The 24,932-nt window shown below is 41.0% G+C and overlaps 2 protein-coding genes across 8 annotated transcripts; both read left to right on the plus strand.

Annotated features, from left to right (window-relative positions):
- The first annotated feature begins 567 nt into the window (after positions 1–567).
- On the plus strand, positions 568–11,948 carry qng1 (Q-nucleotide N-glycosylase 1). 5 transcript variants are annotated; one of them, XM_061673346.1, is made up of 7 exons: positions 568–633; positions 992–1,075; positions 3,794–3,941; positions 5,445–5,557; positions 8,141–8,284; positions 10,645–10,840; positions 10,911–11,948. In XM_061673346.1, the coding sequence occupies exons 2-7, from the start codon at positions 1,055–1,057 to the stop codon at positions 11,138–11,140; spliced, it is 852 nt and encodes a 283-aa protein (XP_061529330.1). In that variant the 5' UTR covers positions 568–633; positions 992–1,054; the 3' UTR covers positions 11,141–11,948. The 5 variants fall into 5 exon arrangements, with proteins under 5 accessions (XP_061529330.1, XP_061529329.1, XP_061529332.1 ...); XM_061673345.1 differs by having other exon boundaries at positions 574–633; positions 992–1,182; positions 3,791–3,941; XM_061673348.1 differs by lacking the exons at positions 568–633; positions 992–1,075 and adding an exon at positions 1,077–1,251.
- Positions 11,949–12,313: 365 nt separating this feature from the next.
- On the plus strand, positions 12,314–24,775 carry LOC133400553 (kinesin-like protein KIF27). 3 transcript variants are annotated; one of them, XM_061673351.1, is made up of 15 exons: positions 12,314–13,240; positions 13,807–14,004; positions 15,041–15,924; positions 17,583–17,714; positions 17,784–17,942; positions 18,109–18,275; positions 18,634–18,755; positions 18,834–18,971; positions 19,757–19,968; positions 20,862–20,909; positions 20,992–21,162; positions 21,485–21,661; positions 21,744–21,938; positions 22,839–23,037; positions 23,652–24,775. In XM_061673351.1, the coding sequence occupies exons 1-15, from the start codon at positions 12,943–12,945 to the stop codon at positions 24,107–24,109; spliced, it is 3,558 nt and encodes a 1,185-aa protein (XP_061529335.1). In that variant the 5' UTR covers positions 12,314–12,942; the 3' UTR covers positions 24,110–24,775. The 3 variants fall into 3 exon arrangements, with proteins under 3 accessions (XP_061529335.1, XP_061529337.1, XP_061529336.1); XM_061673353.1 differs by having other exon boundaries at positions 18,667–18,755; XM_061673352.1 differs by having other exon boundaries at positions 13,813–14,004.
- Positions 24,776–24,932: the final 157 nt, after the last annotated feature.

The following is a 24,932-nucleotide window of genomic DNA, read 5'->3' on the forward strand; positions in this document are numbered from 1 at the left end:
TGGTCTAGAGAGTTCATTGTACCCTTCACAGAATATAGACCCCATTTCCCAGATGTAGGAAAGCAGCCCCGGAACATAACCAAGCCTCCCTGTTTTACAATGGTGACTGTTATTTTCTCGGTATGCTTCATTTTTGTCTGAACGCAGATTTGAGGTGCCTCGCCAAAAAACTCCAGATTTGTCTCAGCTGTCTAAGGAGCTTCCTCAGAAGCTTTTGTTGCTTGTCAGTATGCCTTGTGGCATATAACAGTCTTGCTTGTTTGTTTGCTTTCAACATTGGTGTCCTCCCCTTGGCTCAAATAATGACGAATGGTACAATCTGGCACTGATGTACCTGACTTCCTTTTAACACAGTAGTACCAACAATTTAGGCCTGTATGTCTTTTTTTTTTTTTTTTTTTTTTTTTTTTAACTTCAGAACTTTGTTTAGTTGGATGATTCCAAAGGTACGTGCGTGCGTGTGTTCTCGCTTTTAATTATTAACATAATCGATGCTATTTCCGTTTTCCTTTGCTGAATACTCCGTGATTGGCTGAGAGTCGATAACTGAGGCTCTGATTGGCCAGAATCCGTTGAAACAGGAAGTGGAAGTACAGCACGAGTCAGTGACAATCAACAGTCCTAATTTTGTTGGTAAGTTTTAATTAATGACGAATAAATGATATTTTATCCCGTAACACAGACACGAATAAGCATGTTGGCATTGTAGTGCTTAAACCTCAGTAAGCACGAATTTCTATTTGAAACGCTGTCACGTGATTTAACACTGCCTTCGTTGCCGAAAGGTTAATTGTACTTTTTAGTGTTGATTGGTTTACGTGACAAACCCTTAGCTGTACAGAATTAATAGCATGTTAGGAAGCACCTTTAGGCTACCTTTAATGTAAATGACACGTAGGTTATTGGTAGTCTTGTGTTACTGTTCCTGAAACAAATAAGTCCAAATCAGGTTGGTATGATATGTTTTTTTTTTTTTTCGTTTTTTTTTTAGCCTCCATGGAGCCTCGTCTGTTCCCACGAGAGTCCGGCCAGTTTGTAGCAGAGCGGAGTCAGGATGTGTTCGTGGAGGAAGAAGGTGTGCGGAAGGTGGCAGAGATGCTTTATGCTCTGCGGGGTAGTGATGAGCTGTGTGCCAGTGGCTGGAAGAAGGCCAACCCCCTGGCCCCTGCAGCCACCTCTGACCAGGGGAGTCATAGATTAGATCCAATACAGATGATGTATTAAACAATTGGGACCTCACACACAAGACAGGTGCTAGCCATAGGTGTTTCTAGCCCATTTTTGGTGGTGCTGAAGCACCCATAAAATCAATCCCAGCACCCCTTAAATTTCAGCGCCCGTCCCCCCCCCCCCCGCCCAAAATTTTTTAAATAAAAATGTCACTGTATGTCGTTTTTAAACAACCTAGAAAAGTGTAAAGCTATACAGTACTTGGTTGTAATGTAATATTTTAACAAGAAAAATACAGCGCCCCCACCCTATTGCCTCAGAAATGGTTTGTTACATCCAATCCCATCCAACTTTACCTGTCTTCCAGTGATATAGTCTAAGTACCCGCCTTAAACCAGGACACGTGGCACATTTGTTAGCTTCATACCAGCATGCTATTAATATTGCCGATCCTCATTTTTATTGTATTAATCTAAGGTCACTGTTTTGTTGTTTTGATAGGAGTTGAGTTATTTTCTATATAGGAAATGATTCAGGTGGTCAGACAATACTCTCCTACTATCCTCTCCTTGAATTGCATTAAGAGAAGTTATTTGTTGTGTCATGTACATGTAATAATATTAAAGCCAATGTGCTACTAAATAGCTTACCAACTGGAAGCCGTAACAATGTAGGCATTATTACTCTTTTTAGGACAGAGAGAGGGGAGTTCACATAATAATATCAAAGTATTGAATAATAATATCCAATCCTTTCTTCTTTTGCTGTGGCTCAACATTTAAATAACCTTAATTACAGGTGACAGTTTAGTCACAGACTTTATGAAAAAGTGTTGTGCTTTTCTTCAATAGATGTGGGAGTGAAATTGCTTTAAAATGTACACAACTGAAATGTATTTTGCCTGGCCAGGAGATCAGCACCCCTAAACTTCTGATCCTGGAATTGCCCTGTTAGCTAATTAGCGGGCACAAACCCAAAAAAAAAAAGGGGGGGGGTACCCTTTGGTTTTTTAATTACTTTTCAAATGTTTTTGTATGACTCATGAATAAAAATGTCCCCACCTGCCCTAGAATACCAGGTGGTACAGTCAGGTCTATTCCAAATGTCATTCTCCATCAACAAGGACGTAGCCTGCTAGCTAACAAGCAGACAGACAAAACAAACAAAAACAGGACATGTCTCAATTTTTTCCATTTTTCATAGAGAAATAATTTATGTTTTTGCCAGTGAAGTCCTGAGAGAGAAGCCAGAATGCAAATGGTTGTGTCCTGTCTGTTTCTAATGTCATTCTTCATGAACATGGTATTAGGGTGCTAGGTAACAAGCGGAAAGACAAAACAAACAAAAATAAGACACACTACAATGTTTTCTTTTTTGTTAGAGACATTTATTTTCTCGCATTTTGAGTCAAAATGTAAACTTTACACCCCTCCTGAGAATGCAAACGGTAGAATTCCGTGTCTTTTCCAAACATATTGAGTCATTTTCCATTAACCAAGAAGTAGCCTGATAGCTTACAAGCAGACAAAAACAAAATTAGGGCAGACCACAATTTTCAAATTTTTCACAGAAATATCTATTCTTGGCGGCACGGTGGACGACTGGTTGGAGCGTCAGCCTCACAGTTCTGAGGACCCGGGTTCAATCCCCGGTCCCGCCTGTGTGGAGTTTGCATGTTCTCCCCGTGCCTGTGTGGGTTTTCTCCGGGCACTCCGGTTTCCTCCCACATCCCAAAAACATGCATTAATTGGAGACTCTAAATTGCCCGTAGGTGTGAGTGTGAATGGTTGTTTGTTTGTATGTGCCCTGCGATTGGCTGGCAACCCGTTCAGGGTGTACCCCGCCTCCTGCCCGATGACAGTTGGGAGAGGCTCCAAGCACCTCCGCGACCCTAGTGAGGAGAAGTGGCTCAGAAAATGGATGGATGGAAATCTATTCTTTATAGCTGATTGAGTCATATCTACTCCAAATGTCGTTCCACATTAACAAGTAGCTGGCTGGCTAACAAGCAGACAGATAAAAGAAACAAAAATAGGGCAAGCCTCAATCTTATTTTATTATTATTCATTGTTATTATTATTGTTATGATTTTTTTCTGTTTGAGCGAGGAAACAAATTGTCTTTTAACAGCCAGATTTATTGTTACACAAGCAGTTTTTGGGTGGTAGCATAATACACAGTTGTTGCTGCCTCTTTCCCGTTGAAGCGAACGCTGCTGATTGCTGATAATTGCCACGCCAACAAACAAAAAACTTGGCCAATCCATGTTTTTTTTTTTTGTTAGTTTTGTTAGAGACATATATTTTCTCCTTTTACATTTTGAGTCACAGTGTGTGCGAGCTAACAAAGCAAATAGTCAAAACAATAGCAAACAGATTTTTATGGTTGTTTGAGTCTTGGTTTGAAGCCTTTCTCTACCCTTCAATATAAAAAGATACAGTGCCACAATCATACGCTGTCCTTTGTATTGAGTTAGGCTTGAGGAGATTTTGTGTTTGGCCTTAGCAACGAAGGCCGTTCATCTCCCTGTTGCAGCCTCGTTCTTGTGGGAGCGCACGCCGCTGGCAGAAACTTGCCTCCTCTGCTCTGGTGTCTGGCTCATTGTGTCGTTCCGACCACGCAGGCCTTCAACTGGGTGTTCGTAGTGGACACCGTGAACTTCTCCTTCTGGCCCGATGAGGAGACACGGCAGTGCGAGGTGACCTTCCGAGGGATCACGCACACAGGCTACATGACCTTGTGCGCTGCCATCACCAGAGCCATGGAGGAAGGTAAGATGATGTCTTTCGATGACCACCTTTTCTAATACAAGAAAGAATAATTACCTCAAAGTAGGGTAAAAAAAAAATGACAGTGACATTGAAAACAAGTTACATTTTTCCACTAATGGGATTTTCTGATATTTACCGAACAGCCTTTAAAACAACACGTTTATTCCCCAGCAATAATTTGCACAAATGTCCACAGAAGAAACCAAAAGAATATTTTATTTACTGATCATATGAAAATAAGTACCCTTATGCTTATGTAAAAACATGGTGTATGGAAACAATGTTTGAATAAACCATCCATTTTAAATGTTCAACAGTGTTAACATCATCAAATAAGCCGTTGAACTGCATGGCTCGGTGGGTCTATGTTTTCGATGTCCAGGTATTTCAAATTGTACAGTAAGTTATACAAGTAAGCCAAGGTGACCAAGATAAGCAAACACCTCTGGTCAAACGTTTCCACAAGTGGATAAAGGTAACGTGCATTGTGATTGCCATCCACCGGGCTCCTTTCTTGTCATACAAAACAATGTGAAAATGGTTCTGCTCATATTTCCGTCTCTTAACCCATTTAATAACAAAAACGTAGTTTTACGTATTTTAAAACTTCATCACCTAATCCCAAAGACGTACTTTTACGTCTTTTACAGGTTTTCTTGCGCCATAGGCTTCAGAGGGGGCTGACGTCACTCCTCACCATAGGATTAGACCGGAGAGCAATTTTAATGCCCGTTAAAAACGGACACTAGATGGCAGTGCATCATACTTAGAATTTTGGTATAACTTACCTATGTTCTACCACTCATTACTAAAGAAAGATGCAAATCTAATCTTTCTTTTTGGTGTGTGCCATGTTTATGTAGCCATAGAAAACAGTATTCTGTGTGCCTTGAAAGATCAGTCAAAATCACCTAAAATGTCTGGTACTGAGGGGGGTTCTCTTTTGAAAAATGGCTGGTCGCTTTTTAGAAAAGTAGTCACTATGAGGGTTGTAAAAGTCGCTAAATATAGCAACCAAATTGCTAAGTTGGCAAAACTGACTGTGCTTTTGTAAACTGGCTCCTGTCTGTTCACAGCCATGTTTTTTTAGTGTAAGCAGAGAACATCAGGGCTTTGAATTACACAATCTGCTGATAAAAAAATTATCCTGACAAATAAATTCTAATTAATCGATGAAATATATTAATTGCCAAGTCCTACCTCACAGTATGAACACACATCTTCTCTTTTAGTCCACTTGCTGTGCAGCCGCCACTTCCAATTATCGTGAGTACGCACTTTACTTGAACTTGGATCGCTGGGGGAATTGCTCGTAGCGTCGCGTGCATCATTTGCAATTAGACTCGGGAAATTTATCAATGATGTCTCGTATTGGAACACTGCTTGCAGTGAATCACATGAAATGATGTTGCTCGAGCTTCTTGACAGAAATGACTGCTATTCCTGTGGCTTGAACTTCATACCCGAGTGTCCTCCTCGACCTTGCTTCTGTTGCCTCCGCAGGGGTGCCCATTACAGACCCAAAGTTCTTCTCCCAGATGACGGTGGATGAGCTGGCCCACATCCTTCGATCTGACAATGAAACGACCATGCCCATGATTGAGGAGCGCCATCAGGTTCGAAAAGGATCATTTTCATGTTAATAGTTTAACGTCCTTGACTGTCACAAAAGTGTCAAAAAAAGCTTTAGCACAGTAGACAGTGGGGTCAAATGCAATCTTTTGCAGGTGCTCAATTTGTTGGGATTTTGTAAAATAAATAAATAAATACATACATAATTGAAATAACAGGAAATAATGTAATTAGAAAAAAACTGTTCTTGGGTAAAACTGTGGCCATCATAAAAGTTTTGTTCGGTTACATTTTAACATTCTTAATTAAAGGTCGGAATTGGCAGTTTCTAGCCTCACTTCACTAATCAGGTCATTCAAATTTCTCCAGCTTATCTACGTCACTAGCAAAGATCTCCGCCTACCTCTCCGCGCAGAGGCAGCGCTGTCAACATAACAAACATGCGTGCTCTCACAAGTGGGTCTTCTACACGGAGTAAACCAATCAGAGGAAAGGGGGCGGTCTTAGCCAAATATCGACAAAGTAGATACAAAAGTGGGTCAAACAGAGGTAGCTGTCAAAGGGGCCTTTTCTGGGTGTTTTTTTTTTTAAATGAAATTGACACTTTTATACCAAGTCCATTTTAGTGAGTCAATCTATGGAGGTCTAAATAGCCAAAATATGGGACCTTTAATTAACATTCTAACATGCAGGTAAACCTCCAGTTGTAACTGTACAGGCCTGCTTTGACTCGACCTGCAATTTGTTAAGATTAAAAAAAACTAAAATGTCCTCTCGGAAATAATTGAATAGTCTGTTCCAGGACGAAATTGTTGCCATCCTAAAACCTTTTTTAACTGTATGGGTGTTTATTGGATTACGGGCCTTTTTGTGTCCTTGATGTAAAATTTAAAGAAAAAATGTATTTAAATTGATTTTTTTCAATAACCAGCAGTGGGCGTGCCTAATTATAAGTTTCATGTTAATATTAGTATATTTTGACATTTTTTAAAGCGGTTTTATGGTGGTATTTTACAGTTTTCACCCTGTCCCTAGCACAGGGTTTGGATATATGAAGCTCTATCTTTCTACTAAAAAAAATGCTAAAATGGTGTAACTCTGACCATAAATTCCTTAAAATATAATAGAATTAATGGTTTTTCATCATATATGCAAAACATTTCAAATTCTGTCTTTTATTTTTACTAAAATATGCCTGTCATTACCGGCACATTGACCATTTTCAGATCAATTAAGTTTATTCAAAATCTGATTCTTGAATTCCCTGTGTCATTTTGTCTTGTCACTCAAGCACATGCTAGGGCAGAGAGAAGTCAGACATTTTGATAACTGGAAGAGTACGTTTTTTCCTTATTTGTACCCTTAAGTCATATCATATTTTTTATTGCATGTCATTACCAAATGACTTGTAGTGTAGTGCTACAGATTTTCGTGTAAAAACTTGATAATCATATAAAAATGTTGTATAGGACTAGCTAGCTAAAAGAAAAAATTAAGCTAACTCTACCAGCATAGCACAGTTAGCTAAAAACTTTGAAATGTCATTAATCAATTATTAATCAATATGCCATTGTGGCGGTAATAAAATTTCTCTAGGGTATCTGACAAAAAGACCAAATTTAAAAAAAAATCTTAAATCAATATATATGGACATGAACAGATTCTGACTCACAGAAAGATGACAATTAAGGTAAGGAGAGCTAAGTATGTAGTTTTTGTGACATTTTATTTTTGAGAAAAACGAAAATCAAAAGTGCCCGAAATCACCCACATAGGCAATTTTACACTAACTGTAATGCAAATGTAAAAATATGTTAATATTGAGATGTTAAGAAATACAAAATCTTGTATTTAAAAAGTTTATGTAAAAAGTGAATTATGGGGAAGATGTAATGCAAAGCTGAGTCGTGTCAGCTGTCATTTCTTAAGTGTAAAATGTCAAAAACTGTAAAACAAACAAACAAAACAGCAAACCAGTCTAGAATAGCCTAACTTTCTTAACAAGTGACGACGCGCGTGTCTGGTGACGCTGGCGATGTTGTTGCTGATCCGTAGCACCATCATAGGAAATCACTCGCGCACAGGTTAGTACATCATAGCGTATCATAGCGTTCCAGCAGCGTGAGGGATGACATCGGAGCAATCGGATTGGTAAGTGCTTTGATCATCTCGCGACATCGTTGTTTATTCTGTCCCCGATGTCGCCTTTCGATGTCTTGTTAAAAAAAAGTAATGTTTTCCTTAGTGCAAATGCTACTCCTTTACTTAAATGCTCATTATAGGGATGATTGCGTTAGCATAGCACTGGCTTTTTATTTTATGAATTTTTTTTCAAGCTCAAATTTACAAGTGATGGCACGGCATTGGCTGAAACGAGCGCCGGTATCTTCACCAATGCTCCTCACAAGTCACTATCTTGCATATTTGCTTATTAGCTTGGGGTTTGCTATGATAGGCTGCGATGTATGTACCGGCCCCAGAGTCCTCAATTTGGCTCGGCAAAGTCATCTCTTCCGCCATTACAGCCGTAAGCGCCGTTTCCTGTTACCTTTAAAAGAGGCTCACTCTGATGGTTGGTTGACATAAGTGCACCCGTGCTCATTTACATGCGGAGTTTGTCTTACAAGGTGCTGACTGAAGGCGGCCGTGTGCTGTTGCAACACGGTGGAAGCTTCCAGAGTTTCATAAGCCAGGCCGGCAACGACGCCCGCAAGATGGTGGAGCTCGTCGTGGAGAAGATGCCCTCCTACCGAGACGAAGCCGTTTACCAGGTGTGAATGTTTTACACAGTGGTAGGCTCGCATGGACTCGTGATTATCATGTCTGTACCCCACTTCTGAGGGTTTGGGTTCAAGATTACACGTTCTCCCCGTGCTCACTTGAGTATTCTTCAGGTACTTCGGCTTCCTCCCCAAAAAACATGCATATTATGTTTGCTGTCCGTTGGCTTGAGTGTCAATGGTCATTTGTCTATACCAGTGGTTCTTGGAACTTTTTACACATGGTACCACCTAACTAAAGAATGCTTAGCTCTCCAAGTACCATCATAATGTACAAAATTAAAATACAGTAGTGTAGTAGGACCATATGTTCATCGAAAACCATGAATCCTAAAAAGTACATCTAATTTTATTGTTGGCCGCTGTAACATTACATAATGTTTGAACTCTGCTTAAATATAGGAAAATCCAAAAGCTGCTTAAATATTGATTCAATTAAAATATATTGCACATAAAAGTTGAAAATACATTTTATGCTCCAGTTCACCCCAGACCTTCATGAGGCAAATGCTGTCGAAAATGCATGGATTGATGGCTATGAGCCGGTACGGTGTCCGACTGGTTAGCACATCTGCCTCACAGTTCTGGGGACTGGGGTTCAAATCCCAGCCCCGCCTGTGTGGAGTTTGCATGTTCTCCCCGTGCCTGGGTGGGTTTTCTCCGGGCACTCCGGTTTCCTCCCATGTCCCAATAACATGCGTGGTAGGTTAACCGAGGACTCTAAATTGCCCGTAGGTGTGAATGTGATTGCAAATGGTTGTTTGCTTCTATGTGCCCTGCGATTGGCTGGCGACCGGTTCAGGGTGTACCCCGCCTCCCGCCCGAAAATAGCTGGGATAGGCTCCAGCAGCCCGTGACCTTTGTGAGGATAAGCGGTATAGAAAATGGATGGATGGATGATGGCTATGATTTATGAGCTGATCATCAGCATGTTCAGGTGAAGAAGCTGTGATGTGAGCACTCCATCTTCTGGCCTTATTTTGTTGTCACAGCCGTATTCCAAAATGGATCAAATTGATTTTTTCCCCCCTGAAAATTCTGTGAAAACGTTTTTGAAAATGTATTCTTTTTGTTTAAAATTTGGACTTTGCGCCAAATTTTCCAAGTGGCTTTTCTGAATATGTCAAACAAACAAAAAATAAAAATGTTAATTATAATCATCGTCATCATCGCGTCAGCAGTTCTGTGAGACTTCAGCAGTGAGCATTTAAAGGATTGACTACACAAGTTTTTCATTCCATTTTCATCTTTGGCTTTTTATGTGTGTGAAGGTGATGGCAAAGAGGAAAAGTATGAAGTTAATCAAATACAGTATAATAATATTGTTCGCCTCACTTTTTCCACAGAACTTCAGAGAAAAGCTCTCCTGCATAAGTCAGACAAAAAATATCAAATGATCATTGCCGTCATGGGTGTGATTGCCACATTTTGTTACATTACAGTCATATTTCCAAGTGGATTAAATTAATCGTTATTTTTTTTATTTGAGAAAATTGAAAAATGCTATTTGGCTGAAGTCAAACAAAACGTGACCTCCCAACCATCATTACCAGATGTGAGGTCCAGAAAATCTGTGAGACTTGAGCCGACCGAGTGTGCAGCTGAAGGAGGGAGAAAACAGTTTTTGCTTTTTCTTTGACTTTTTTGTGTGTGTGATCGCATCACAAAAGGTTACCTGTGATGGCAAAGAGGAAAAGTGTGACGATTATCAAAGACAATACGGCAAAGCAAGAGTTCTGATGTTTTAGCTTCATCTTTGACACGTTGTTACTTTATAGCCACATTCCACAATTCATTAAATCAGTGCTTCTCAAACCTTTTATACCAAGTACCACGCAAAAAACACTCAGCTCTCAAAGTACCACCTTCATGACCAACATTAAAATACAGTAGCATAGTAGGCCAAAGTGCTCATAAAAAAATGAGACAGGTTATATTCATAAAAAGTATACACCATTCGTTATTGTAAGACGCTGTAACATTATGCAGTTTGAATGTTAACACTGCACTTAATTATAGGAAAATAAAAAACTGTACTTAAATGATTTAATTAAGTACTTTAAATATAAAGTAAAACAAAAATTATATCTAAGTTCTTCAAGATTAAATACAAATGCATTGTACTAAAGAGTTAAAAACAACTGAACTGTACTGAGGTAGTGATTCTTTGGCATCTATGTACAGTACAGTACCACACTTAGCGAATCACTGGATGAATATATTTTCCCCCCATAACATTCTAAGCAAATTGAACATTGAAAATTTGGGGGGAATTAAAATAAAAAGTTCATAAAAACCAATCCACCTTACAGTATGTCGTCATGACAACAAAGTCCTCTGCTCCGTTTAAGGGGAAGCGGATCTCGTTGTACAAGAGGGCTCAGATCCTGGTGGCAGATTTCTGGGGCGTCGCGGCGGCCAGAGGCGAGGCGGACATCGTCAACATAGACTGGCTCACCATGTTCGCGGACTACCGGGTCCCGCAGGCCCTCGTCTACCTGGGCGCGCTGCGATACTCGGACGCTCTGATGCGCACACTCAAAAGCGGTACTGTGTCCCAACATTAGTTACGGCTCCACGATCCACTGACATCCAATATCCAAATTTCTGCTTTCAGGCGAGCTGTTGCATTCGGGTGACCGCAGGGAGGTGGAGATCCGGGCGTGCTCCATTTGGGCGGTGGAGTGCATCAAGGCCCGTCTGGGCGAGCTGGCGCGGCAACAGGGCGGTGACAGCGGTGTCATCAACTCGGTGCTTATCGACTTCTACCTGTGGCCGTACGCCAAGAAGCACCACCGAGAGATGGCCCACATTCCCATACACCACACGCGATGTGTTTACTACTGACAAGCTGCACGCCGACTGTGTCCCAGACTAAGCCAAGTGCCTGTATGTACATTATTTCAATCGTCGTTTTTCCTATTCGTCATACAGTGGATGCCAAAAGTCTGCACACCCCTGTTCAAATGCCAGTTTTTTATGGTATAAAACAAGACTCAGATAAGTTGCAAAACGTTTTCCAACCTTAATGTGGCCTGTAACATGTACAATCTATTTGAAAAAGTGAAGAACAAATGAACTATATTAATTGTTGATTATTTATTGTTTCTCATGGATAGCTCTTTCGATGTGCAAAATTAACCCAAAATTTTCAGGAGGACCCGAAAAGACAATTTTTACCTTTACAGGAGGACTTAATTGGACCACTTTAATCTTTTCACCGCACATGCCATGATAAATGAATGGACCAACAAATTAACCTGGTTCAATTAGAATACAAACTGTCAAGTCGTCTTCATCATGCTGTTGACATTTTGAAATGATGAGACCAAGCCGCCAGCTAACCATTGATCTACAGTACCTTGCCATTGCGAGGCTTCAAATAATAGAATGTTCTCAGACTCTTGAGACTCAGAGGGAAGTGTCCACAACAGGCTGCGAAGAGATACAGAGAGACTGGAGGAGTCACAGAAAGGCATAAAAGTGGACGTCGTTGCAAATGTATTGGTCGATTCATGCAACCCTCATAGTTTTGATTTGAAATATATCTTTTGTGACACCATCCTGGAACCTTTCTGACACATTTTATTTGAAACCCCCAAACGCCCCATAAATTATTATTTTTTTGCCTGCGGTTTACAACATTTTCTATGTACTGTACACACTTGTTATATAATATTTTATAATCATAATACAACAATAACAGCTAAAATTAAAATGCATATATTTTGAATTCTTTATTTTGAACGTGAAAAAGTAACAGACAACAAATAAGATTTGAAGTTAGGAAGGAAGAAGTATAACTTTTTTACTCCTAACCATATCTCTACTTCCTTATAATCCTATAGAACATTAATATACAGTAGCACTGTAATATAATAAAAAGAAATGAGTTGGAAATAATATGCACACATCCTTATTCCTACGTACACTAATACAATAATAATTATATCAGTAACAGCCGTACCTTGGATTTTGATGATAAGGGAAAAAAAACATGCTGCAACAAGCAAAACAAAAGCAACCATAAAAAAACTAAAACCCTCATAAAATATAAATATAACATTGTTTATTGTGCCATAGAATGCTGTACTTTTAGGCTTGAGAAAAGAAGCCAACGAGCTCAGAATACAACGTTCGGCCGCCGTTCAAGGGTGGATGCGACTCTTGGAAGTTCCACACGAGGGCGCTGTTCAATTTCTAATGCCTTCAAATCGTTTCGTCAAGTTGCTTGTAGAACGTTCCTCGACTCCAGCTGCGGTCTCCATGCCAACCGGGCAGCCTCAGCAGACGCTCAAATGTCAACAACAACTAACGAGCAACAAGTTTAGCGGTCAACTCTCCTGAAGAGATTTAAAAGCGAGTAAGTTGAATGAATTCGAGGTCCCGCAGATGCGGACGAGTTGATCAAAGCGAAGCAATTGGAGGATTCGACTGAATTGAAGAACTTGTTGATGACGCGTGTTGCTTTTGCAGTCGCCGTTATTTGCCTTTATTGTCTTGTCTCGCTCACTTTCACCTTTTAAAACTAGAAAGCGTCTTTATCTGCGGTGTTGCTTCGGTGCAAATATGTTGAATCATTACAAAATAGATTAGCACAAGGGTGGTTTTGAAAAGGGGGAGGGGGAGTCCAGACCGTTGACGTCATCATGAGCGAGGTTCGCATCCGCGTGGCGGTTCGGTTGCGTCCCCTCCTGCCCAGGGAGCTCCTGCACGCCCACCGGGAGTGTCTGCGGGTGGTCCCCGGCGCCCCGCAGGTCATCCTCGGCTCCGACCAGCTCTTCTCCTTCGACCACGCCTTCGGGCCGAGCACCAGCCAGGGCGAAGTGTACGAGTCGTGCGTGCGGCCGCTGACCAGATGCCTGTTGGACGGAACCAACGCCACCGTCTTCTGCTACGGGCAGACCGGCTCCGGGAAGACCTACACGCTCGGTGGGAACAAGATGGGTGAGAAACAGAATCATCGATCTGGAGAGATTTGTTTTGAATACGTTATTATTTTCAAGTTAAAAGTCAAGAAGAGCTTTTCTTTTTTTTTTTCCATACGGTTTGCTAAAGGGATACTGCTGTTTCTATTTTTTTGGTGAATACAAAAAATAATACACAAAATACATAATTTTGGTTGCCTTTGTAATTAGTATGAATTATTTTATTGGGGGAACACAAAATTATAAATCGTATTAATTAAATACAAAATGGAGGCCTTAGACTGGCAGACATTTTTTTTAGCAAAAAAAAAAAATGAATTAAGATTCAATAGTCATTTCTAAAAAAAAAAAAAAAAAAAAAGTTAAATCGGAGCTACTGCTGACACTCAGCGCCTGGAAGTGACTTCATTAAACAATAAATAAAAATGTTTATGTTTAAACAAAATAAAACGGAATGAATTTTATATTTACCAGACATCTGCAAAAAATAAATAAATCTGTAAATACATTAATTTGATTAAGTAAATACAATGCGATTTTGTAGTAGGACTTTGTGCAGCGCAAACCTCTGCCACCATGTTCCAGATGCAGAAGGAGGCATCATCTCGTGCTTGGCCAAGGATGTGTTCTCGCTGCTAGATAAGAGGAGGCGCTGCGACGGCGCGGAGGTCACCGTCGGGGTGTCCTATTTGGAGCTGTACAAGGAGGAGCTGCGGGACCTGCTGGAGCTCGACACCTCCCACAGAGACCTTCAGATCAGAGACGACTTTAAGGGGAACACAGGTCAGATGAAAACCTGCCACTTACAAAAAAAAAATCGTTTTTCTTGATGAGCTCGCAAATACAGTTACAGTGTACGTTAAGTTTTTCTTTAGTCACAAAAATATGACTAAAAAATATTCAACTTTCTCGAAAATATCCAACTTTGTTCTTCGAAAATGCAGGTATGACCTTTTTTTCTGAAAATTATGATTAAAGAGTGACGTACTTTTCAGCATTAACATCTTCTCAATTACTCATCTTTGTTCTCAAATATGAACGCTTTTTTCCTCAATTATATCTGACTTTCTAGAATATACAGCAGTCTCCTTTTTATCGACAATGTATGGCATTGTACTTTTTGTCCAAAATATACAACTTCTTTTTGCCATAATCTGACTTTTTCTCTTTCTCCCATATATACGATTTATCTCGAAATTAGTCTGCTTTTCTTGAAAATATTCAACTTTTTTCATGAAAATTTACAACTTTTACAACAATTTTTAACTATTTTCTGTAAGATGTACAACTGTTTCTCAAAAATATTAAACTTTTTCTTGAAATGATATAACTTGTCTCAAAAATACTTTTTGTTAACTCATTGTACCTTTTTGCAAAAACATTTTTTTTTTTTCAAAAATCTGACTTTTTTCCAGAAACTTTTTGGAAACTTTTTTTTAATATAGTACTTGAAATATTTAGTACTTTCTTGTTAAAAAAAAAAAGAAAATAGTTTTTCAAAAATCAGACTTTCCTGAAAATATGCTTTTTTTTTTTCAAAAATATACACAATTTTTTTTATCAAAAATATAGTACTTGAAATATTTTTATATTTTCCCTACATTGACTTCCCCCCCCCCCCCCCAAAAAAAAAATCTTGTAAGATTACATGTTTCCTGAAAATATGACTCATTTTTAAATATTCTACGTTTCTCCCAAAATATATGAATGTGGACATTAAAGGTTTAACCTCCGAACCAATCTGTAGCTAACCAAAACCGAAGTGTCTAAAGAGCCTCAGATCATTTAAAGTGACACAAAGGTGATTTGGTGTGTGCAGTGGTCGTGGGTGCCAAGGAGGTGGCGGTCTCCTCCTGTGAGGAGCTCCTCAACGTCCTGGAGGTCGGCAACGCGTTACGCCAAACGGGTGCCACCCGGATGAACGAGCACTCCAGCCGCTCGCACACCGTCCTCACGCTGTGGCTCCGCCAGAGCGCGCCAGCCTGCCCCGACAAGCCAGAGCATCTCTCCAAGTTCTGCGTGGTGGACCTGGCCGGATCAGAACGCGCAGGAAAGACGGGCAACACGGGCGTCCGCTTCGAGGAGTCGGTGCACATCAACACGGGCCTGCTGGCGCTGGGCAACGTCATCAGGGCCTTGGCCCATCCCGGGCGCCAACGCAGCGCCTACATTCCGTACCGCCACGCCAAGATCACCCGGCTCCTCCGGGACTCGCTGGGTGGCAACGCCTGCACCCTCATGGTGGCGTGCGTGAGCCCTTCTCACCACAGCTTTGCAGAGAGCCTGAGCGTGCTCAAGTTTGCTTCCAAGTCCCGCCGCATTCGCCACCGTGCCGAGGTGGCAACACCCGACACAGACTCCGAGGAGACCTTTACCGCCATGCTGACTTCAGATGACCCGCCTAAATATGATGTCCAGCCTCTAAAGCCTTCAGAAAGTGATTCCACGCTGGAACAGGAAGTGATCCACAGGGAAGTGTCTCCCTACGCGTCACTGGTGCATCAGGCTGCGGATCTCCTTGCAGAGGTCTGCGGACCGGACGTGCAAAACGAAGCTTTGATACGCAGAGTGCACGAGTGGCAGAAGAGGGCGAAGGCCATCACCCAATCAAGTCGCAGCGAAGTTGTCAGCTGGCCAGACGAGGGAGACTCGCCTCATTTGGTCACTATTGTGCAGCTCAGACAGGACCTCAAGAAGTGTCAGGTGAGGAAGATGAAACTGTAAGCTGTTCCACTTCAGTGCTGTCGGTGGCAGTAATGCTCATAACATAGTGGGGGCCAATTACAACACAGTTTTTTATTTTTATTTTTTTAATTTAATTTAATTTTATTTTTTTAAACCACATCTCCAGCGGCGGATCTGGTGGGTCACTGCCCCACTTGACTCCAGTGCAGCATCCAAGTAACCAACCTTAAGACACCATCCAAGCAACCAATCATAGCAGCCATACAACCAACCAAACTACCATACCATCCAACCAACCCACAACATCGAACATACTGCAATATATATCCATAACATCCACCCAACTAACCAAAGCACCCAACCATAGAAGTCATCCAACCATCGCAACCTTCCAACCAACTAATCGTAACATTCAACCAACTAAGCAACCATCATATTTAACCATCATATCCAAGCAAGTAACCAAAGCACTCAAGCAACCAACCATAGAACACATCCAACCAACCAAACAAACAACCACAATATATAACCATAACATCCACCCAACTAACCAAAGCACCCAACCATAGACGTCATCGACCCATGGCAACCTTCCAACCAACTAATCATAACATCCAACCAACCAACCACAATATATAACCATAATATCCAACCAAGTAACATCCAACATACTGCAATATATATCCATAACATCCAGGCAACTAACCAAAGCACCCAACCATAAAAATCATCCAACCAATAAACCGTACAACCAACTAACAATAACATCTAACTATACCAACCAACCAAAAATATCCAATCACAACACCCAAAAGTAATATCTGACTAACCAGACATATATACAGCATAACATTGTACTATCAAACCAACCAAACAATACAATCATAACATGTAACAACAGCTGTAGAAATCATCCAACCAATCAACCATCCAACCAACCAACAATAACATAACCATGCCACCCAACCCAAAATACCCAAAAATAATATCTGAGCAGACATAACATACAACATAACATTCATCCTACTATCAAACCACCCAAACAATAACATCATAACATGTAACAACAGCGGTAACCTTGGCAACCATTGAACCAAAACACCGCAGAATAATACCCACCTGACAACCTCCAACCATCACATCAACCTTCATAACCAACCAAAAACAATCATATCCTTAAACCATAGCATCAACCCCAATTGAGAACCAGAATACCCAACCCACCCTAATATGCAACCATCCAAACAACTAACCAACCATAATATCAGGATGACAAAAAAGACAACCCAAAAGCCATCCAAAGAATCAAAACATACCATATCATCAATAAGCTATTACTTCTCACCAATCATAATATCCAACTAACCAAAAATAATAGCTGAATATCATCATCATCAAAATCAATATAGCTAAACTTCGCATTCACCCATAACACCCAACCCAAAGCATCTGACCAACCAATTCTAACATGCAACCATAACAACCATCAAATCAATCATAACCTCTAATATTCACCATCCAACCAACCATAAAATCCTATGTAACATCCAAAATAACATACAACCATAACTCATCATAACATTTAACACCAACCAACCAGCCATATATCAAACCATAGCAACCAAACAACTATTAGTCACTCAAAACCATCAAATACTTTGAGACTTGTCTTTCAGGAGTCTCTGGAGACACAGACCCAACTCTTGGCGCAAAAAGATGCCAAACTGAAACAAGCGGAAAAAGAAGTGCAGGAACTCTTACAGAAGCAAAATGTCCTCCAGGAGACTTTTTGTGAAGAGAAGCAACAGGTGAGACTGCTCGCAATTTATATCATCCACGGCTATCGCTAACGTTTTGCATCGCTGAATCTTGTCAAGACGGAGCGACTGGTGGACCAGCAGATCCTTATCGACCGCCTTCGCTGCGACCTCATGGCCGTGCGAGGTAAAACGCCAGGGACCTCCTGTCGGGCTCAGCACAGACCACACACTGCCAGTTTGATCCGACCCAGCTGTGGACACATGCTGATCAGTAAGGTAGGTGGCGTGACTTCAGTGTTAGCATTAGCATCGGCACATGTCACAGGACGTTTAGAAACACCAGTTTTCCAAGAGGGAACAATGGACATTGAAGGAATACAATGGTCACAGAAGCCTCAAACGAAGGTAGCCAATGTCATGATAATTGTGTGTATGTGTGTAGATTCGTCCCGGTCTGCCTGCCGAGTCGCTGGAGAGGCTGATGGCAACTTTTAAGATGAGCAACCAGCGCTTGCAGAGCCAGGAGGAGGTCAAGGACTTCTGTCCTTTGCTGAAGCAAATGGCGGAGGTGCAAGGTCAAGAGAAGAACAACTTTCTCAGTGGACTCGGGTAGGAAAACGCCTCGTTGGCCGTTTTGGTTTAAAGCTGCTTTTTGTTCCTGTTGCGACATGGTGGCCATTCACCTATCCAAAGTAGCCTGGCATTCAACAGTGAATAACTAAACTGTTTGTAAAAAATATGATTTTGACCTCAACAGACATACCATGGCAAAAACTTCCTCAGCTTATTTTTCAAACAATGTCATACGCCATTGGTAGTCGAAATGTCATAAGTTTAGATCTCCCCATAAATTTCATTTCCAGGCAGCCCACAGCCATTCTTATCCCCCTTCTGTCAAAACTCTTAAATGCTACCACTACCTCTTAAATTCTGTACTTTTGCAAGCAGTTTTTTTTTCATGTTCCAGTATTGCGATGTTGAATCCTTCCTCGTCCTTCAGCTGGAGCAGCAGGCAGAAGAAATCTGTCCTGAAAGAGAAGACCTTTGGAGAGGACCACCCATCCAAGCAAAGACCTCAGCAGGCCACTTGTACAACATCACTTTTTTAAATTCATTGTCTTCTTTTATACCTATGGAATTCTATTCCTAATATACTTATTCTCTCAGGGGTCAAGCGACAAGCTGCTGAGCACAGTCGCGTGAAGGACGCAAGGCAGAGGGCCAGTCTGACTCAGAGGAGAATCCAGATGCTGTCCGCCAACATGTGCTTGAAAGAGGAGCTCGTCAAAGAGATAGAAAAAAACGGTGTGTACTCAATATAGCGGCCGGTACTTGGTTTTCTAGCTTGTGATTTGATAGTAGTACTTATTCCAGTGTTTCCCAACCTTTATTGAGCCAAGGCACCAGACAAACATGTCACAAAAAGTATGAAGACAGTGAGCCTTCGCCTATTTGATATTCACACCTTCATATTCACATTTTTTTTTGGTGTGGAAACTATCCTCAACTGATCACTGAAAAGAAGTTATTGAAAAGTGACTTGACCTGAGTCAGACATTTTATTCTCACTCCAATATTTGTTGTGACTGAGCGAGCTTGTATGACTTGACTTACGACTTGCTCAACCCATGTTGAAATTTAGCGGGGACTCGATGGGGCTTGATTGATTTTTGCCACAGTGACTTGGGGATTGCTTGAAACTTGAAGGTTAAGACTTGAGACTTACTCCCACCTCCGAATAGGTGTCAAGGAAGTACGTTGAAGCGCTTCATCTCGATTGAGAGCCTAACATTTTTGTTTGTCAAGGAGGGGCGAAATTTTGATGATAACAATAATTCTGTTGTTTGAGTGGCAGCAGGTTAATACACAGGTGAATTTTACGTTCTGCCATCTAGTGGGAAAGAGCGTTCAATTTGCTGCCTGTCACTATACATCATTGGCATAGATAGTTGAACATATATTATTTGAGGTCAATCAATTATGATCCTCAGACCAACTAAGTGAAATTTTCCGCAACCTAATTAGCTCCCACGACACAATGTGTCGCGGCACAGTGTTTTGGGAATCACTGACCTATTCTACCCCTACAGAAAAGGAGATCCTGGCGGCGGTCCGACGCGACGCGGGCGACCAGCGAGAGGACGGCGCGCTGATGTGGTTGTCAGAGCAGAGCCGGCGGGCCCGCTTAGCGCTGCGTCAAAGCCTGCAGCACATGGACCTGCTGAGGGCTCAGCTGCAGCAGAGCCTCAGGCGGCCCAGCCCGGAGAGCAGCGACAACTCCGGCGAGTCGGAGACTGACAGGGTTCGTATGGATTTTACGAGCGCCCGGGACACAAACACACCACCGCCATAAGCCATCAATAGTTATTTTTAGGGGTTTTTTTTTTTGTAGCGAGTAACTGGTGGCATATATGATTGTCTCTTAACGAGAATACAACATGGAAGAAAAGTGTTTGGAAAAATAGTGGAGAAAAAAAAAGGTCATTAAAACAACAAAACCTTTGCATAGTGATGCTTCATGACTCCAAACTTGTTTGTATGCGATCATATATCTCGGTATGCTCAAAAGAAAAAATAATCTCCATATTATTCTGTAGCACAGCAACACGTATACTTATAGACATTAATTCGTTCCGCTTATCCTCACTAGGGTCGCGGGCGTGCTGGAGCCTATCCCAGCTATCATCGGGCGAGAGGCGGGGTACACCCTGAACTGGACGCCAGCCAATCACATATAAACAAACAACCATTCACACTCACATTCACACCTAAGGGCAATTTAGAATCTTCAGTCAACCTACCCTGCATGTTTTTGGGACGTGGGAGGAAACTGGAGTATCCGGAGAAAACCCACACAGGCACAGGGAGAACATGCAAACTCCACACAGGCGAGGCCCGGGATGTGAACCCCGGTCCTCAGAACTGTGAGGCGGGTGGGCGACTGCCACTACTTAAAGACACAATCGTTATATTTTATTTATTATGTACAAAAATATGTATAATAAAATTACTTTTGTGGAGGTTTTTTCCCCATAGTTTTAGTTCATTATATTTTATTTTTGACTCATAGCCGTATGAGACAAATGATTTTTCTTTCACTATACATATCGTATCTCGACTCGTTTATAGGACTGTATAAAAATAAATAGTGTTAATAATGATATTAATAGAAGATGGTGTGTTTTTGTTGTGCAGGTGGACAGTGTTCTCAAAAGCAGAAACAAGATGGGGCCAAAGGAAATGGTAACATAATTGCATTACTGCCATTTTGTGTACGTCACCTCTTTTTTTTTTTTTTTTGCTAACTCCCCTGTGGTGGCCGCAGGTTAATGAAGCTTGTTGGCTGGAGGAGGCCGAGGAGCTGGAGCTGCACAGGAGAGCCACGCAGCAGGAGCTGGACGAGGAGTTGAGCAAGAGCGAGGAGGTGCGCCGCCGCAGGGACGCCTGCTTGCAGCGCAGGAACTCGCTGGAGACTGAGAGGCTGCGTTCCAGTCAGGTGGGTTGGCTCCATTTCTTTCGCACCAAACTCTTACAAAAATGGACAATGTAAAGCTTTTCTAACACTTTTGTGGTTGAGTTTTGTGGTTCAACTTGTATAGTTGTGCTGGATGACATCATCGCTGTCTGACTTAAAACAAATAATATATATATTTTTAAAATTTCCCTTTTGGGGGGTGGGGCCAAACCCAAAAATCCTTATTAGTGCTTTATCTCCACTTTATTACTTTTTTTTAATGTAATTGATTTTGTTATAAACTCCACTTTGACTTGGCATACATTGTTATTTAGCGGTAATATTGTGTAATATTATTCCATAGGTTCTGAGTCAGGACCTGCTACACGTATCGATCCGCTTGGAAACGTTGGAGGAGAAGATGGCGAGTAGCACGAAGCAGGCGTCCGTGTCGGAGCTGGAGAAGGAGAGCGAGATGCTGAGAAAGAGGAGAGACTGCCTGGATGCACAGCTCAAGGACAGCACGGTGCTCGCTGTGGAGGTCAGTGTTGACCACGGCGAGAGTGGCAAAATGTATACCAACACGCAAAAGACACTTATTCCTGGCTCTTATCGTTGTCAAGGAGGAGCAGTTGGAAGAAGCCGTGCAGGTCCTGGAAGCGGAGTTGGACTTCAAGGAGCGATCCATCCAGGACAAGCAGGACAAAGCGCGGAGCTCGGCGCCACGCAACAGCGCACGCCTCTCTGATGTCACCGCCAAGCTCAGGGCGCTCTCACAAGCCCAAGGGTTGGAGCTGCTCGTCAAATACTTCAGCAGAGTAAGAGCGCGCGATTCATTACATCCGGATGCTTCTTCGCGTTCACCCACACAAGCTCATGAGAGCAAATTGAAATATTAAAGAATAAACATTTTTAAAAATGTAACATACTGTTTATAGAAAAAAAAAAAGGAAACACAATGAAGTCCTCTGAAGATGTTGAATTTATATGTAATTTTTATTGTATTTACATTTGTTTAGCAGTTTTATTTGAAAGCAAATAAAGTCATGAATATAAAATGTTTTATATTTGATCTTTTTCTCTAAAATGTAATGTTTATAGTTCTTACATTGTATTACATTTAGATTTTGCACAAATGTTTTCACATTTTTAGTTTAGCTTATTCCTTCAAATGATTTTTCATATATAATATAGATTTTGTTTTTAATACATTTTATTTCTTGTACATTTTTTAATTAACATTTTTCACTTGTATCATCTTATAAATTTGTATAAATTTTCTAAATGTTTTTTCATTGCAAAACATTTTGCACACTCATACAAAATGTTAATAGATGAATACATTGAGGATTAATTTTAATTAACAGTATTTTAGTTTAATTCTTTCAAATGTTTATTTTAATTATTACATTATACTTACATACTTACATGTATTTTTTACATTTGTTTCTTCAATTTATTTATTTATTTTTTCATTTTTATTTGTACTCAGGCGTTTAGTCCCCTTGTTTTTTGTTTTGTTTGTTTTTATTAGGCTTTTGGTACAACGTTTTTAGCTACTTTATAGGGAAAAAATACTAAAAACAGCCCTCAGTGTGTTGCAGTGTAGTTGTACACCGCCAATAATCAACATATGGTTAAATGGACACCTTTCTACCAACAATGTCAATCAGAAGTGATCATGATTATCTTTTGTGTTTTATGTTTTTGGGCACCAGGTGGTAGACCTTCGCCAGACGCAAGCTTGTTTGCGTTTGTATTGCGAGGAGCTGGAGATTTACTGCGCGGAGCAGGAGGCAGCGCGCGGGGAGTTGGAGGCTGCCGTGCACAACTTGGCCTTGGACGCCGACCACAGGCTCACCCAGCAGCAGCAGGAACACCACAGGAACATCCGCTTCCTCATCAGCAAACTCAAAGGTCAAAACGCAACACAAACGCACGCGATTGAATAAACAATCGCTTCGAGCGTCTTGTGGCCATCGTAAAATCTTGATTACATTAACTAAACCTTTATTAAGTTTGGTTCTGCTATTGTTGGTTATTTGTGGTGAAATGACCAAATTATTACCAAACAGTATTGTATATGTGTTCCTCTGTCTATGCCACTGCCATATAGTGACTGGCAGAACAGATAAATGCTGTTCCATTAAATGGCAGAAGGTACAATAAACCTGTGCATCCACCACTCGCAAACCATAGTTACAGAAGACATGGCTTCCTGCGACTATATCAACTTTGTGTTTAACCAGACATGTCCAGATTTCACAATGAGTACAATTGTAAGTAGGATTGAGACGAAGTGGGACAGAAAACGGATGGATGGCTAATATTTTTAGGCAATTTTCCTAGGTAAAAGGGGTGCTATAAAGAATTGGGAAACACTGCACAACACTACCAGTGCTGTTTAACAACATTGAATAATCTGTTAAAAAGGCTGAGTGGTGGTGTACTTTCTACTTTAAAATGTTTATTTGTAACTGTTAAATTCTTACTAAGCTGTAACACTTTGTTCGTATCGCCTCCCTTTTTAGATGACAACTCATCAGAACAAGCCCAGCAGGTGATCAAGGATCGTTTGCAGAACCTGGAGAAGGAGTTGTTCTTCTACAAGCACTACAGCCGCAAGCTGAGGAAGCAGCTCAGAGAGACCCAGTGCGCCCAGCAGACTCCCCTGGAACTAAACGCGTCCAAAGACGCCAAAAGATGCTCGCGCCAGCAGAGCCCTTCCTCGTCTTCGTCGTCGGCCGAGAACGCCCAGATGCCCGCCGAGCGACAGATAGGCGCCATAGCCCGTTGCCACGGTTACAGCGAGCGTCGGCCGCCTCCCCCCCACGGGACGCGGGCCACGCTCGGTCTGCGTCGCAGGAGGCTGAAGGAGCTCGCAGGGCCAGCGCGGGACACCGTAGTGGACACCGGCATCGAGATGCTGTCGGACGACTCGCTGGAGGCGTCCACCGGCAGCGAAACGCCCGACTTTGCGGCCATGTGAGGTCAGTGGGCCTTGACTAATATTTTTACGATTGTATTCGGTTAGCTAACCAACAAAACATGAAATTGTCTATGTCAGAGTTACTGTGAAATACTATGAATGAATGTTAGGGTCACATGAAATAGTGCATTAAAAACATTTTCATTTTAGATGTAATATTACAACAAAGGTTTTGCATCATTTTAGATGTGAGATTTATGAGGGGAAAAAAAGTGTAATTTTATGTAATTTCAGTTAGAAAATTGTAATTCACATAAAAAAGTGGTGAAAAAACTTGTTACACTAACTTTTTTCTTATTATAACTTCTTTTGTAACTTGACATTTTTTAGTACTTAAAAAATATTCCCATTTATGGCCTGTTTCATTTTGCTAATATTACAAAGAAGTAATTTTTTTATTCAAAAATGTAAATTAACAAAATATAATTGAGTTTGGAACACTCATAGCTAACTACTTGAAATTGAAAATCTTGCTCATCCAACAATATGAATATTCTTCCACAATGGTGCATTTGTACATGATGATGTAAGAAACTTCCCTTGTATTGTTTGATTTAATCGTATGAGTGTTTGCAATTTTTGTGATGTTTACTCTTAGGAGTATAGACTTTGTACAATTAGTTTGATTGCTGTGTAATTCTTCTGCTTTTGAATAAATAAATGACTTCCGGCCACTATATGAATATAAGTATTGTTTGGCTGTTTACCAAAGTGTTTGTTTCCTGTATTAACAATTGTTTAAAAGTCAAATATTGCAATTGTTAAGTCAGTAAAAATATAAATTTTAACAAATTTAACTAATTATAGAAAAAAATATTTAAAA

This window comes from Phycodurus eques, chromosome 3, assembly GCF_024500275.1.
Source record: "Phycodurus eques isolate BA_2022a chromosome 3, UOR_Pequ_1.1, whole genome shotgun sequence".
Lineage (NCBI taxonomy): Eukaryota > Metazoa > Chordata > Actinopteri > Syngnathiformes > Syngnathidae > Phycodurus > Phycodurus eques.